The 17678-nt window shown below is 39.8% G+C and overlaps 1 protein-coding gene across 1 annotated transcript in view; it reads left to right on the top strand.

The window, feature by feature from the left end:
• Positions 1 to 14351, top strand: part of Msh6 (DNA mismatch repair protein Msh6) — a 180944-nt gene extending 166593 nt beyond the window's left edge. The window contains exons 23-25 of the mRNA XM_081752554.1: positions 3592 to 3769; positions 9557 to 9708; positions 12762 to 14351. Of these exons, the coding sequence (XP_081608680.1) occupies positions 3592 to 3769; positions 9557 to 9708; positions 12762 to 13040 (609 nt within the window). The 3' untranslated portion in view covers positions 13041 to 14351. The remainder of the gene's footprint in view (positions 1 to 3591; positions 3770 to 9556; positions 9709 to 12761) is intronic.
• Positions 14352 to 17678: the final 3327 nt, after the last annotated feature.

Here is a 17678-nt window from a genome sequence, read left to right as displayed (position 1 = left end):
TATTGTCCATCGCTAGCCACCACTTTTGCCCATCTGTCAGGCAATGTACGGATTCCGTGGCGAAAGAAGTCCTCATCCTTGGAAGCGATCCAGTCAGAGACCCATGTTTCGATATCTTCTGAAGAAGTAAACCGCTGTCCAATCAAATCGTTGTTCATGCAATCGAACAAGTAGTAGTCCGAAGGAGCAACGTCTGGTGAATACGGCGGGTGTGGTAAAACTTCCCATCCGACATTTTCTAAATAGGTTTTGACCGGTTTTGCGACATGTGGGCGAGCGTTATCATGTTGAACAATAAGTTTATCATGTCTGTTCTCCCATTCTGGTTGTGTTCTGGCCAGAGCTTGCTTCAAACGCATTAATTGTCGTCGATAACGTTCTCCATTCATAGTTTCACCCGGTTGCAGCAGCTCATAGTACACCACACCTTTCATATCCCACCATATACACAGCATAACCTTTGCACAGTGAATATCTCGTTTTGGTTGTGATGGACCTGGTTCACCTGGTTTCACCCAGGCCTTTTTTCGTTTAGGGTTCTCGTAATGGATCCACTTCTCATCACCCGTAATAATTCGATGCAGAAACCCCTTTCTGCTCTGTCGTTGAAGCAGCAATTCGCAAATGGTTTTTCGTCTTTCAACGTCTCTGTCTTTCAATTCATGTGGTACCCAATGTGACATCTTTTGAATCATTCCCATGGCTTTCAAGCGTTTGGAGACTGTTGTTTGATCAACGCCTAATGCTGTTGCAAGTTGTTCCTGCGTTTGACACGAATCCTGCTCGAGCAATGCTGTCAATTCTTCGTCTTGAAATTTTTTTGGCTGTCCAGCTCGCTCTTGGTCTGCCAAGCCGAAATCACCACTTCTAAATCGTGCAAACCACTTCTGACACGTTCGCTCAGCTAGAGCATGGTCACCATACACTTCCACCAAAATACGATGACTTTCAGTCGCACTTTTCTGCATGTTAAAGTAATGCAGCAGGACACCCCGCAAAAACACTTTATCAGGCACAAATTGCGCCATGTTCACTTAACTACAAACTGGTGTTGTTGACGCTTTAATCCACTGCCCTATACTACGAACGATACGCGATGACAGGGGTTTGCAACACATGTGTGGATACACGGAACTGTGGGACGCTCCGTTCGTTGCGCCATCTCTTGTCCACCCGCACGAATTAATTCCTAGACCAAATAATAATAATAATAATAATAATAATAATAATAATAATAATAATAATAATAATAATAAACATGTAAATTGATAATATCACTAATGGAAAACTAAATTTTCTTAGGTAATTTAGAAATATTAGGAACATTTATCGGATGTTTGCAAGAAAAGGTGCTAGAAGTTTCAGTTTCATTTTAGTTCGTGTATATTGATATTTACTTCTTATACATAACAAAGCTGCTAAGTTGACCATTCTTAAAATTTCACCGCATGTCATGGGAACCATGACATGTAAGTTATTATTATCACATGTATGTTGGCCGTTTCTATCTGTTGAGAACTTAAACAAATTTCACTGTATACTAAACTATACGAAAGTACAATAGGCCTAATCAGCGCACTATAAAAACATGAAGAAAGAAAGAAAGAAAGAAAGTTCTGCTTCAAATGATGCCAATCAAAAATTTATGTTTATCAGGAAGCTCTCAGTGAAAATTCGAAGATATATCCAACTCGGAAGTTTAAAGATCGTAACACGCTTTGACGTACTTTGATCCCGAATTTTTAAAATTTTATTTATTTATTTATTTATTTTCTGCGTTCTAAGATAAAATAGTTGCAAAAAATTAATAGGTTAATTAAGGTTTAAATAAACTTTTATACTTGTGACATAGCGGTGGTCTAAAATGTATTGAGCCTTTTGCTTACTAGATGGCGTTAGTGTCCCAAATCAGGGTATATAATAGGGATGGGCAAAACCGATTTTTATAAAAACCGAAAACCGGTTTCTATAAAAACCGACATTTCGGTTTTCTCCAAAAACCGGTTTGGTTTTTCACCAAAACCGGTTCGGTTTTTCACCGAAACTGGTTTCGGTGAAAACTTCGAAAACACGTAAAACTATTTCTGTGGAAATGGATTCGGTTTCCGGAGAACAACGAAACACCATTCTGGTTAGAAATAGAACAAATTTTGGAAAAAAACCGGAATCGGTTTTGAAGAAAACCGAAACCGGACCAGGTAAAAAACCGAACCGGTTTTGGAGAAAACCGATAACCGGTTTCGGTGAAAAACCGAAAAACCGGTTTTTGTGCCCACCACTAGTATATAAGAAAGAGCGAGTCAAGCCTAACACCATTTGACACCTGACAGTTGAAGCTAGTAGATGTATAAAAAAGTGTTGGAATTCTTGTAATGAGACGTAAGATATTACATCGTGAAGATGAGTGAGCTTCCCGCAAAACTGCGCTATATTTTACAATTATGTTTGGACAAAAGTGCAAATGCGAAGAAACTTGTACTGTTTATAGGCAAAATAAGTTATTAGAAACAAGAGCCAAAGTGTGGTTCAGGCGCTTTTATCGTGGATGTGCAAAATACTCCTTGCAGGGAGCAACCAATCATAGGAAAATTGCATGGTGTTCTGGCGGAAGTTGAGTAAATGACCTAAATATCCATCTCCGAATAGTGTTAAACGATCTGCAGAAAGCTGGCTACCAACAAAAGCTCGGAGTTTGGGTGCCACGTGATCTGAATGAAAAAAATGTACTCGATCGAATTTCTATCTGTGAATCTCTGGTACTTGCACTCGAGCCATTTCTGAAGCAGCTGTTCATGAGTGATGAAAAATGAGTAATCTGCAATAGTAGTGCACGAAGAAGATCGCGGTAATGGTCGAAACTAACACCCAGGAAGGTTATCGAGTTCGTGTAGTGGGATTGGAAGGGAATCATGCATCATGAGCTGCTTCTCCGGACAGAACGATAGACTCGAATCTGTACTCTCGACAACTACCGCGATTTCACCTGGGAATTCGAAAGAAATTACCGGAACTTGTCAACAAAGAGTGTCGAGTGTCGTATATCTCGCTGACAATGCCAGACCGCATACATTTTTAATGGCCCGTCAGAAATTGAGAGAACTTGTCCAGGAAGTTTTAATACATCCACCATATAGCCCGGATCTGGCACCGTCGTACTGTAATTTGTTTCTGTTTCTTCAAAACTCCCTGTATAAAGTTACGTTAGTTTCAAAAGAAGCCACGTCGTAGCAACGGGGTTAGGGTGTTGCCAGAAAAATGGCAAAAAATAATCGAAGGAAATCGTACATATATGGTTTTATAATGTTATTTTCAAATAACAATAAATGTCATCTCAATTTTGACTTCCAAAGGCCTAATACTTTTAGACAACCTGATATATGTTGTTAAATAAAATTACATACGTAATTCTTTTCTTCTTGAAAAAAGGTATTAATTATCGATATTTTCCTTAAGCACCTACATATGATTTAGGAGACAATCCGCATTTCTGAAAATTTGGGATAAGTATATAACAGACGTGTGTATATACATAAGTATATAAGTATAAAGCACATTACAGACAATCTTTTCAGGTTTCCTGTGTTTTTTCAGGGTTCCTATGTTCCTGCATCATCTTGTAAATTGACTCCTGTGGACCGTATTTTCACTCGCCTAGGGGCTAACGATCGCATAATGGCTGGTGAAAGTACATTCTTTGTAGAAATGAGTGAAACTTCTGCAATTCTTCAACATGCTACGAAACACTCACTTATTCTGATTGATGAACTTGGTAAGTAAGGAAACAGAATAAAGAGTATTGTTTTCCGTCTACAGTTGTAACAAATCAGGTAAGTTGATGGATATAGTTTAAAATATAAAAAGTAATCAGACCAAATTCGGGGGACAAAGTGTATTGAAGATATCGCTACAGATCATTAAAATGCTTCAAAATAGGACCCTTAGGCGTCGACACACTTCTGTCAACGAGTTTTCCACGGTCGGAAGGCGTTCTGGAAGTTATTTTCCGAAATATTCTCCAAGCAGCGCGTCGAAACTGCTTTGACCTCTGTTATGGTCCCATGACGGTGTTCTTTGAGGACTACTTTCACTCGAGAGGAAGGAAGAGTTTGCCGTGGCCGAATCAAGACTGTAGAGGGACTGGAGAAGTGTTGCTATGCCGTTCTGGGCCGGGTAATTGTTCACTACGAAGCAAATGTGGTTTTAGTGCATTGTCATGATACAGGTTCCAATTGACGGCAATGTCTGACCTCAGTCAGTTGCCCCTTTCCTTGACTATTTTCAGCACTTCTACGTAGAAAGCACTTTTGCCGGTTTGCGCTTCAGGTACAGATTCGTGGAGAACCGCACCTTTAGCGTCAGAGAAGACAATGAGCATGGCTTTGGCCTTTAACCTGTTCATTCGAGTCTTTTTATTATTTTTAGTTTATTGTTATTTTTATTTTACTTTTGCTTTATTTTATTTATTTATTTTATTTTATTTTATTTTATTTTATTTTATTTATTTTTTTTTGAAAGGGGATCCTGTATACCATTCGGCACCTTGGTATTTTGTTTTTGGATCATACTCGAACCCACGTTTCGTCCTGATTATGACATTGTTCAAAAGCTCAGGGTCGATTTAAACGCGCTGTCTATTTGAACACAAATAGTCACACAATTTTGCCGTTGGTCATCTGTCGAAATTTTCCAGACGAGCCTGGCACAGGTTTTTCTCGTCTGCAAATCCTCGGTAATAATGGTGCACAGTCATTTTATAAATTCCCACGCGGTCTGAGTTCAACACATTACGCACACGTTGCACATTGTTCTCGGTTCTGTTTGTGGACGAGAGTCCTGCGAAGGGTTCGGCTTCCACACTATTTCGACCTTGCTTGAAGAACTTGTACCATCTCAAAACAGCAGCTTTTGATAGGTTTTCACTCTCGAACACTTGCTGGATCATAACCAACGTCTCTATAGCCGATTTACTTGCTGCATCATATCCAACGTCTCTATAGCCGATTTTCCGAGTCCCACACAGAATTTAATGTCGTAGCACTGTTCGAACCTATAGACGTGGGTTCACTTAAATCACGATACGAACCGCAGGAAGCTCTAGGTGCGTTTTGAAACTTGCTTCCCCGTACATCGAACCCGGCTGGAGCGAGCGCGCTGCGACGTACAGTCGCGTGAAAAAAGTATTCTCATTATATTTATACTAACCCTATAAACATATCGCTATGCATTTGTAGTAAATCTATCAGAGATAATCAACTAGGAAAACTAAAACAAAACTCTAAATTACAACCCGAGATGTGATCGGCCAAATGGCTTTTAGTTCGGTAGTGTGCAGTCAGTACATTGTCTTTTCATCGCCGTTATTTCTGTTTTTGTAGACCGGAGTTCAATGCTTCTTAATTGAAGTCTCTTTCCAGTTACCTTACGCTAGGTCAACACACAAAAGTCTGTCTCTCATCGAGAATCGAACGTCGAATTTCACCTATCAAAGATGTGTATGCTAGATAACTCTGGCGACAATCAAAGATATGTATGCTAGATAATTCTGGCGACAATCAAATATATGTATGCTAGATAACTCTGGCGACAATCAAAGATATATATATGCTAGATAACTCTGGCGACATAGGAACCATATTTAAAAAAAAAAAAAAAAAAAAAAATGTTCATAAGGAATGTCAATCAAAACTCAGAATGAAGTCATTTGTTAGATTTTTTTATTGGTGGTTTTCCTTTCAAGAATATGAGATTAAATATGTATTGCACATCTCTCCCTTCCGTCCATAACATGAGGTGATACCTGAAAGTTCCTGGCCAATACAATACTTGCTGGGATTATACAATTTGACAAATAGGCACAGGTAGTGATATGCGCAGAATGTCATCAAGGGTGGGGTACCGAGAAGTCAATCTCGTATCCGTTCAGGACAAGTGTGATTTTTGTATATATATCGTAATGTAGTAAAGCTCATTTTCCATAACATCTTACAAAAGGGGAGGGGGTTAAACCCCAAATTCCTCTTGCGTATGCCAGTGGGCACAGGGATTGAAGTAATTTTTTTTTCAGATTTGCTGAATCTGCACTAGGTGGCGTCGTAGTATCGATTCGTTGTCAATTTGGACGCGTGGGGCTGTGACTTAACAGCTGGTGTTCAGTCTTAACGATCGCTAAGAGACAGAACAGCGTTTCAGGCATTTTTTTGTGAAACAGCAAATTGGCTACCGAGACCGTTACAGTGTACAAGAATCAGTCATAATTTTTTTTTTAATATTCAAAGCTTAGTTCCTCCTGTTGGACTGTCTGTATCCACCTTCTGCCAGTTCCTTTGTTCCAGGTCGATACCTGTCTTGTCGTTAGAGGCAAAGAATTTAATCACTGCTGCTTTCACCTTCCCCTGAATGGTGATTCATTGAAATTTTAGGACGTGTACCATGAACCGAAACAGGTCCAAAAGGGCGAGGTCAGTACTGTAGCTGAGTGTTCTTCAGTTCGATGATATTAAAGCCATGAATTATTTTCGTTGCGTTTTTCGAACCGACCCATCAGTATGTGCTTTCGGTTCATCAATGCGGAATATTTTTAGCGTAATGCAGCATACATTTGCTCCAACTGCTCGGAATAAAGATCAGCATTGATTGTACGACCGTTAGGAATGAACTCCAAAGTATTTACCCGCTCGTAGTTACATCACACATAGAACATGAGCTTATGCTCAAAACGGTCCTGTTTGAGCATAAAGTCGGTTCTGAAAGTTAGGACTCGCTCAGCCACTGTTTTTGCACATTCAGATTTCGGAAACACACCCAGTTTTCGTCGTAAGTGATAGTACGTTTCAGGGAACACATAACACGCGTATTTTTCAGCAATTATCGGCACACCCATTATTTGGACTGAGCTGTGGTACAATGTCGCAGTGTCTGATAGTTTTCCCCAGTTCGTAAAGGTAGCACTAGTGATGTCGACCTTCTCAGCTCGAGCTCCGGCTCGGCTCGGCTCGGTTCATCTGAGCCAACAGCTCGAGCCGGGTCGATTGGAATGAGCCACTGGCTCGGTTCGGCTCGGTTCAGGTCAGCCATCGGCTCGACTCGGTTCGGTTCGAGCCGGCTCAATTGAGGTAAGCCATCGGCTCGACTCGGTTCGGTCCAACTGAGCCAAGGGCTCGAGCCGGCTCGGTTGGGTGAGCTGCAGGCTCGGCTCACTTCTCGGTTTAGCTTGGTAGTGACTGAGAGCCGTGAGCCGAGCCGCTCGAGCCGTTGACAGCACTATGTAGCACTAACAGTGGACTGTGATATGACAAGTTGGTTTGTCAATGGTCGTGTGCTGTTTTATTGATTTTCCTCAATTGCGTGTGGTATGACCTCAGAATCTGTTACTTTGGGACTGCTGAACCTTGGCTGATCTTCGACGTCTTTACAACCTGGAATCAATGAGTTGCACTGCTGTGAGTCACTGCTCGTTCCCCTTTCGCATAACAAAAGTTTTAAGATCTGCCGCAGCGTTATGCACTAGTTCGAACTCATGAAGTAACAGGTCATGTATCAAACATTGTTGAGCACTAATCATCACTGCCACCTAAAACTGACTGAAGATACTGACGAGAGTGGCATCCTTCGGATTAAATACTCTGTTTAGCACACTACCTCTTGAGGCAGTTTGACCTTGTACTTACAGTGGATCGCGGCGTATACACGCGCTCCTGCTGTTTGGGTTTTGGAACTATTGCAAGACCTTCGACTCATGGTTGTATTAATAAGGCAATAGGAAATTTTATAACTAGTCAAATAGATACTTCCCAGTTAGGTATATTAGTTTTGTAGTGTAGCATTATATTCACCAATTCAGGAGACGTAGATGCGTAGAATGCAGAGCTTATAGACTATTGGGTTTTCCTTTTTGATTGTCCAGCAGGAAGATCATTGCAAAATTGTTCGGGCGCAAATCGTCTATAGCTTCCGTCTCGCGGAACCGGAAGGCACTGTGGGAAGAAACTTAGAGATACAACAAAGACTACAACGTGAAATACGAAAAGTAAGCCACAGGTAATCGTGTTGAAATCCAGTCATCACTAGTATCAATCATCAGTCAGGAGTTCCTGACAACACCAGTAGTGGTAATTTCCTTTCTAACATTGCATACTGAAGTTCACTATCTCGGATTTTTTTATGCAAAGCCGACATGTAAGCTCCATTATCATGGTCCAATACAGTGAATCGTTTCTAGTGATGTTTACACCACCAGATTTGAACAGCAGATCAATGGAAAAGTACTCTTTTTGAGTGATTTAATATTTACAACCCTTTACTCCGATGAAGGTATGTAAGTATGACATCTCTCTGGAAAAAGCTTGTTGCCAGAGTGCATTATGCCAACTATGAAATACGAAAGTGGTAAATTATGGTATTTGCCTCTTGTATAGTATGTACTTTGAGCTTGAACTATATTAATTATCGTGGTAGAACACTCACCTCTGATGGTTCGATTACAGTTTTGTGAGTGTATGGCGGACATAGTTCTCATGGGTCCTCATGTTTCCTTCCACATCCTTATTCCACCAATTCTTCCTTAACCCTTTGACTACCAACGGGATACATGTGTCGTGTGTGAATAATTCAAACATAGTTGGAAATTTGTTTCTAGAAAATTCAAAAAAAAAAAAAAAAAAAAAAAAAAAAACCTTCAATCGGGTCAGATGTGACCAGGAGACTGTGTTTAGTTTCCAAAACTGTGTTCAGTTGTCAGGAATATCCCACATTAAAGGAGTCGTACATATAAAAGAATGTTCACATTAAAAAAAAAAAAGTAGTCAAAGGGTTAATAATTCACTTTCAAAAGTTCACTTTCAAAAGTTATCTGCCTCCTTTTACCCAAAGGATATAAGTGTGGGACGCTAAAACAATAACAAATACAGCGAGTAAGTAGACTGTGGTTCAAGAAGAGAAATAAAAGTGAATCTGGAAGTAGATGTGCGGTAGCTGATCAGCTAGAGACAAGAGCCCTTCATGAATTGAAACGGTATAGACTATTTTTCATTGTTATTTTTAAGTTCCCTATAGCCGAGTAGTCACCAGGTTGTCACAAGCTAGATTCTGGTAGAAGCCCAGAATATTTAGTGTTGTCTAGGAATAGAGAAGCTATTATGTTGCTACATAATTAAACGGTAGTGAAACTCTATCTAGAAAACTAAAAATAATGTCGTAGAGAATTGATTCGCTGACTAGGCATCATTCAATAAACTTTGTAGCCGCCGTGGGCTGTAATGTTACGGAGCCTAGTAATTTGTAGAAATTAGTGCGATTTTTAGATGTATTACCATCAAAAATAGTTTTGTTGTTTGATGGACTAAATTCATAATAGTTCCGTTCGCATTTATAATTCTTCTGTATTTTCACCACCTTACAAGTCTTATTTTTTTCTTTCTTTCTTGAATATAACTAATGTAAATATACTGTAGAGAACACATTTGCTCGAAATACCGCTTTATTTTTTGCATCTGCCAAACCACTATTTTGGATATTAATTACCTCAGTTGAAAAATAATTTTTCATATTATTCTTTTAGGTCGAGGCACATCTACCTATGATGGAACAGCAATTGCAACTGCAGTGTGCCGCGAATTAGCTCAGATTCGCTGTAGAACTCTATTCTCAACGCATTATCATACGTTGGTAGAAGATTTTGTGGATTCTCCAGATGTTCGCCTGGGTCATATGGTAAGTCTTTCAGGTATATGCCCTGGTATTGGGTAATGCCATTTGATTTTTCCGAAGCTGAGTGTTACCAACAAGAAAAAGTCCATTGAAACGCATTCAAATTCTACATTTCAGAGTAACTCGAATAGTACTTGTATTAGCGTATTTGTCGCCTTCGCCCTAATAGTATGAGCCTTTCTGGTATTCTTTAAGAAATGTTCGAAAGGAACGTCTATGGTAGCAAAACAGTGTCAAAAGTTAAACAGAGAACGAATGAACTTACTTTTCTTTCCGTGCAGTTTAAGGGTAAGAAAATTTTATAATGGTTGGTTAGTAATATTTTTTTTAGCACATTATTTTCAGGGTTCCTACTGGTCACGGAAGTCAGGAAAAATGGTGCAGGTCAGGGAAAATCAGGAAGAAAGACTGGAAGTTAGGGAAAGAGGGAAAGTCAGGGAAATTTTATGGAATATATTTTTTCTAACATTAATTGTACACCAATTTCAGCTTAGCCAACCATTAATGATCACAGTATGGAACATTGCTCAGATTTTTATGGGTGGTAAGAGGAATGTACGTATGAGCAATTGATTACTATTTGTCTCTATAGAATAAATATTCTCATATATAAATATTCACGGTTATTTATTTCTTATTTATATGTCAACGTCATCCAACATCTGTCATGAAAGTCAGGGAACTTCCTGCCAAAGGTCAGGGAAATGGATTTCTCCAGATCAGTAGGAACCCTGATTTTGCATATTTAGTTCATGAGTAGCCAAGTGGTAAGCACTATGCTTTCTGATGCGCATGCTTACAGTTTTGATTAGCAATGGGATGTATTGATTTTGTTGGATGGGTCTTCTGTGTCGGCAAATACGGTATATTTACTTGAATGATTTCTGTATATTTTTTATTATTAAGGTTCGGATTTCTGAGACTTAAAAATTTAAAAAATATGCATGCATTTGTGCCCTAAAAGGGCAAAATATAATTTTAAAGAAACACACAACTTAACACTCGTGGAGTACTCCAATTTACGTGTCATAAATCTATATTCACTGATGCCAGGTTCTCACAAACAAAAACCCTCCAACGGATGTCAAATATTCTCCATACTCCAAAAAATATTCATACGCTGATTGTGTATATATACAGATGGTGATCAGTAAAATGGAAACACCTGTAGTTGGCAACACGTCAGATGTATGGGTTGGCACTGGTGTGGCGCCCGCAGCGCCGGACCGCTAGTGGTGGTGTGGTAGGTCGGTCTCCATACTACGTCAGGCGCAGTGGAACAGCAGTGTCCAGTGGCTGCAGCAGACGGAGGTAGTGTAAAATGGGAGACCTCTGAGATTTTCAAAGAGGGCAAATTGTTGGTGTGCGGTTATGTGGAGTGAGTGTGACGGCAGTGGCTACTGTGTTAGGTTTGTCGCGTGGGACAGTGTCGAAGGTGATGACGGCCTACACAACACACGGGAAAATCACATCGGGGAAGCGGAACAGTGGACGGAAGAAAATCATGAGTGACAGGTCACGCCGGGTATTAAAGCGCATTGTCACGCAGAACCATCGTGCCACTGCGGAGCAAATGACGGAGGAACTCAATCAGCATCTCCCCCACCCTGTTTCGACAATCACAGTCCGCCGCGAATTACATGACTTGAACTTACGGGGTCGTGTTGCACGGGCCAAACCGCTCATCAGGGACCATAACGCTTTCGCACGCCGCAAATGGTGCCGCAACCATGCAACTTGGACCGTTGAGGACTGGAAACGTGTGATATGGTCGGATGAGTCATCCTTCACCCTATTCCCAACCACGGTCCGTGTTTATGTGTGGAGAACGCCCAAAGAAGCTTATGATCTGCAGTGTCTCCGCTCAACTGTGAAACATGGCGGCTGCTTGGTGATGCTGTGGGCCGCCATATCATGGTTTTCATTGGGTCCTGTGGTCACACTTAGCGGACAACTCACAGCCAACGATTATGTCGCAATTTTAGGAGACCACTTGCATCCTATGGCCCGGATGGGGGGGGGGGGGGCAGACAATGACGCCATCTTCCAGGATGATAATGCACCCATTCACACAGCTGGCGTTGTTGCAGCGTGGTTTGAGGAACATCGGGATGAAGTTCAACACCTCCCCTGGCCCACCCAATCCCCAGATCTCAACATAATTGAACATCTGTGGTCCGTCTTGGAAACACGACTCCGGCGACGATTTCCACCTCCATCCTCTCTCACAGAACTGGCCGATGCCCTGCACGAAGAATGGTGTAAAATTCCACTTGCTACCATTCACGACCTCTATGCCTCCATCCCACGTCGCATCAAGGCTGTTCTGAAGGCGAAAGGTGGCCTGACAACATATTAATCTGGTAAGTTGCAATTTCGTTCAGGTGTTTCCATTTTTCTGATCACAAGTGCCAGTCATGTGAGTGGCCCGGGAGAAAATTCTGGGTTCATATCTCGGATCGTGCTCAGTGTGGATTACCACTAGTTTCACACTACTACAATGTATTTAAGGTCTGACCCGAATGTTCATGAAAATATTTTCCACCAATATGCAACAAAGAAAATGAACTAGGTTATCACAGCATGGAAGGAGAAAGAAAGAGACGAAACTGATGGAGCTATTTTTCCTTCGAAGTGGTTAATGCTACGCCAGATCAAGAACTGTTATTCCTCACACTATGTAATGTTCGTTCAAATCGCCTTACACAAAACCTACTATTTCTGAATAATAAGTGAAACTCGCCTAAAATATCCATTGATATGGCCAGTGAAAACAGTTTTTTTCTTGTTTGTTTTTGTTTGTTTGTTCACAAGAGTCAAAAATTCGTTAATATTTCATTAAGCATGTAAAATGATGACAGAATAAAAATATATAGCATGGAAATCCTAGCTGTATTTGTTATATGTTGTAAGAAATAGTAAATTTATTATCTATTCTCCTATTCATACTATCTAACCGATGGAAAAAAAAACTGATCGCTTAATGTCCTCCTTTTTTTTATCCGTGTATATTTCTGTGTGATAATTAATACGCAAAAATGCCTTTTATTTTACAGGCTTGTATGGTGGAAAATGAAAACGACGAAGATCCCACTCAAGAGACTATTACGTTCTTGTATAAATTTGCTCCTGGAGTTTGTCCGAAATCATACGGCTTTAATGCAGCTCGATTGGCCGGGGTTCCGGATCCAATAATTCGAAGTGGGCACAAGAAAGCAAAGACTTTCGAACAAAACACGAACAGACTCAAAATATTCCGAGAACTGTGTGCTGGCTCTCAAATTGATAAAGAAAAATGTTTGCAGATGATATCACTTCTAAAAATATCTGCGTAAATACTCCATTGTTGGCTCGTGTAGTGTTTCCCAAGTGAGTTTTGTTGGTAGAGCTGTTTTAGCAAGTATAGTATTGTCTTCAGAATGTATTGATCAATAGTGTGTTCTGTCTAATAGTGAATAATGAAATTATGGTTCTAAAACAAGTCTCGGTACAGCGTACACAGCAAAAAATGAATTGTTAGAACAACACAAAATAACTATCACTTTAACGTGTTACTTATGTATTAATTTAACACTAAGGATATCTCCTTCCGAGCATATCAGAAATAACTCGTTACTGGCTATATTTGCATTGGTGTTTATTGTTCAGTACGAGCAATGCTTTATACAGTATATTTGGCATTTATATCAAGTAACGAATAACGTCCTATGTTTTCTGTAATAAGTCACAATAATAGTTTTGTAAACCTGTGAATTGTTTTACAACAGTTACGTGAATAGCAGTGCTGCCAGCTGTTTTCCTTATCTCTTATTCTTACGTCTTAGCATGTAAGAACGTAAGATGGCAGAGCTTGCTACTCATGTAACTGTTGTCAGACAATTCCCAAGTTTACAAAACTATTATTGTGATCGATCACAGAAAAAACAGAACTTTATTCGTTGTTCGGTATAAACCCCAAATATACTGCGTAAAGCTTTGCGTATACGAAACAATAAAAAAAACCAATGCAAATTCTCACAGTCGGTAACGTGATATTTCTAATATGCTCGGAAGGTGATTTCCTTGGAATTGAATTCACACACAAGTAACACGCTAAAGTGGTAGTCATTTTGGTTGTTTCAATGCCTCATTTTTTTGCTGCATACATACACTAGGATTCTCGTTTGCTCTTCTGCAAATATTCTCAGTATGGAATTTCGTCTGGGTGTGAATGACAAAAAGTCGAATAACCTAAACTGACTTTTATCTGCTGAGCATGTTTACAGAAGAGAAGACGAAATTCTAATGTATACGTGTATAACTTTTTTTCCTCATTTGTCATCTTTCATTACAGCAATCCTCTGTATAAATCATAAAAATGTTCTTTACTTTAATTCCTCTCTGAACTTTTTTTTTTTTAAATTTTATTTGAAGTTAACTAGCGTATTCCATTTAATATATTCTTGTTCGAGCTGCACTGATTATATCATACTTCGTTTGGTTTACTCCTGTAAGTTAGACAGCATAACATTCTTATCCAAGCATGTCAGACTCAGTATCTCAAGTGGGCCCAACAGTCATTAGTGCACACAGTGCACCAGAGAAACCATTTTCATACTGAATGGTCTATTTAAAATAATACATAAATTCTTACATAATACTGTAGTCTTTTTAAAAAAAATATATACAAGGAACATAATAAAAATCCGTATAATGATCAGTATTACTCGTTTGATTTTTCTCTGCATGCGGCGAAGTTGGGAACTAACTTCCTTGCTTACAAGTGGTAGGAGCAACATGGTAGGGTCGCCAGAGGTACAATTTTCTAGGCAAGTTTTCGAGAAAATCAAAAGTATATGAACAGAATCAAATTTGCATAAGAGTAGTGTGTACATATTTCAAGTCGTTTTGCGAGAAATATGTAAAACTATTTGATATGGAATCAAACATTAAAATATCTAGTTGGCTGCCTGACCTGAAGACGTCCTGGCATCTCTGTAAAGGAATATAGAAAGCAGTTCCTGCCTTCCCTCCCACTACCCCCTTCGCCCAGTGCCAAAACATAAACACAACAGCAGAGCTCCTTCGTGGCTAAGCGGTTAGCGTACACGCCTTTGACGTGGGAGACCCGGGTTCGATTCCCGTCGGGAGCTCATGTGGTTCGGATTCCACGTTAATCAGTAAGTCCACGTCTCATATAGCCTCGCTGCTGAAGGGGACGTTAAACTCAAAATCAAATCAACTCAAACACAACAGCAGCACCACTACAAAACAAATGCACAGACTCGTACGATGGGTAATACCTATTATTTTCTTTCCCGACACCTGACATCTTTTTCCTGCAATCAACTTTCGGATGTTTGGAAACATGCTTCTCGCCCTAGCGATTTTCAGAACAGAAGTCAAATGAATGTCTGCTATTCTGGATTTCGGTGATGACTTGTTCCTTTCATAGTAAGTGAGAAAAGTTATTCACACTTTAAAATATATTAATTTTCTGTTATTTTCACGGGGTGAACTGAGTCCCTCAGAAAAATGAGTGAAGAGCTGCATGTGAACCTCCAGCCGCGAGTTTCACATGCTTGCTTTCATCGATCCATCCATTCTGAAGGCATACAGATAAATTATACTAAAGACTAGGGATTTATTAAGTCAATCATGATCTGAATTCCAATGCATTTATGTTTCTGCTCAGAACTTTGCAATGTCTTATTTGTTTCTGATCCTTATTTTTTTCTTTACTTTTTCCTTTTTAAATGTAATAAAGGTAGTGCAAAAGTCCTGTTTTGGAATTAGAAAGTATTATTATATGTACAGACACTGTTTCATTCCAGTTAAGTACAAAGTTCTTGTTAATTTTTGGTGAAATTTTCTAATAGATCTATAAGTGCGTAATATATTTTCAGGTAGCAGACTTGCTAATCACAAGCTTGATTAACAGTACTGAATGGTTGTCCAGAAAACTTGCGTGTATTTCAATTGGTCATGTTTGCACGAGCATAAAAGCATAATTCAATGGTTGTCCAGAAAACTTGTGTCTTTTTTATCTGGTCATGTTGGTACGAGCATAATTCAATCTTCTATACATAGGATATGGAGCGTTCAGGGCACGAGGCAATCAGGTTCACTTACCAAAGTTGAGAAAAAAGAGATGTAAGTTCGTACAGTAAGGTTAAACACAAGTTATCATTTTTTTTTTTAATAATATTATAAGGTTATTTACAGTAGCTGAGCATGGGTCTTTTATATTTTGAAAGGGGCTTCAGATAGAAATTTCGAAGATGAAATATGTTCAAAATGACTTAAAAAGACTTGATCCCCTTGTGCACTGATCACGCCGTACATCGCTGTATATTGTATTTGCGTAAACTGTACTATTGGACTCCAGTGTATTCTTGACAGTACAAATAGAATAGGAAACAGATAATGTACTCTTGTATAAATCAACTTTGTAAGAAGTATTATTTATCATTTATAAGTCACGAAGACGTAGAATGTAGATGTGATATAGAACTAGTAAACCTGAGAATAAACGTAGTTTTCTATATAAATAGAGATGTTGTTTTCATTTGTTCGAACTTACTTTGTAATCCTCTGAACAAGATTCATCATAAAATTTGTATGAAAAATTGGAATGCATTAAAAAAATAACACAAAGAACCGTGGAAAAGTAGCTAGTTGAAACTGAAAAGCTGGATCTACAGAAGGTTGATCCATCTATATGTCCAATTTTAAACCTTCACCTCTGCTCAGAGAATCGATCTATCCGCATGATCCAAACAGCAGCAGGAACCCAAAGATCTCTAGTATTGTGCAAAGTTCGCGCGTGTGTGTTGCGTGCGCATCGTTGCTCCCAAGGTGAATCGGTTTTGAGAAAGCTACGTTGTAGCACTTTTCCACGCCACGTTTTCCGTGACAGATTCAAAAATAGCGCAGGGAAAATAGTTGTGCGTTGGGGTCAACAACCATCAAGAACAAAATTTATCGACAAACAGCACGACGTTCCAGCGTGTTCACCGTGTAAGGGGAGTAGAAAGCAACCTTGTATTGCGGGCACTCCACTTATAGCTCGGAAGTTACGCCGAATGTCCCTGCAAGAAAACCCTCCTACAGAACGTATAATGGAAAGACAATTGCACGTAGCGCAGTCACCTGTGAGCCACAACCTTACTAGACTTTTTAAAGTTGTTTAAAAGTCGTGAACACGTCCTTACTGTGGCCCATCGGAGGGGGAGAGAGACACATTCTGTAGGCGTCTCTACAGATACCATCTATCCAGCAAAGTGGAAGTTTGTTGCCATACTGGATTTATCTATGATTATGGCCAAATTCGAGCCGTTATGTGAACCCGATAAGACTCAAAAACCGGTCCTGACTTCACCCGTCAGTACAAAGCAATTTTCTCGAAGAGATTTCTAGTTATCGTGGGATACTGTTATAAAGGCAAGTTAACGATTTGGCAGGTGCCTAAAATCTGCAAAATCAACTCTGTATTTTATCAGCAATATATCGTTACACCAATTTATACAGAAGATATGGCCCATCTGTATGGAAATTCAATATATTAAGCCCGTGTACATATGGATAAGGCCTCATCAGATATATCCTGTTGTACGCAGAGATTTATGCAACAGATGGCGGTTGACACCAGCATCCAGGCTATTCCCTTCCAGGACTTAACCAGTGAAGTCGCCTTCTGCCAGTCTCGTGGATTTTTGCGGGTTTACCGTATTAAAAAGAGCACTTATATCTCGTCGCGTCACTATTCCGTGGCCTCTGGAAAGCATGCCGGAGGAGTGGCCCAAGATTCCTGTTCCTGTATTTCAACGGAACCTCTACAATTGAAGTTATTGTGCAGGGCTCTTGCTACGACACTTGGTGCTCACATCAAGGGCAACCCAGTGGCGCTATTCAGCCGGTTCGCTAGAACCGGTTGTTAAAATATTTCGAGTTCGCAGAACCGTTTGTTATACCCAGACATGACAGTATTTGTT

The sequence above is a fragment of the Thermobia domestica genome, chromosome 3, assembly GCF_964235325.1.
Source record: "Thermobia domestica chromosome 3, izTheDome1.hap1.1, whole genome shotgun sequence".
Classification (NCBI taxonomy): domain Eukaryota; kingdom Metazoa; phylum Arthropoda; class Insecta; order Zygentoma; family Lepismatidae; genus Thermobia; species Thermobia domestica.
This window is presented reverse-complemented; position numbering and strand designations above follow the sequence as displayed.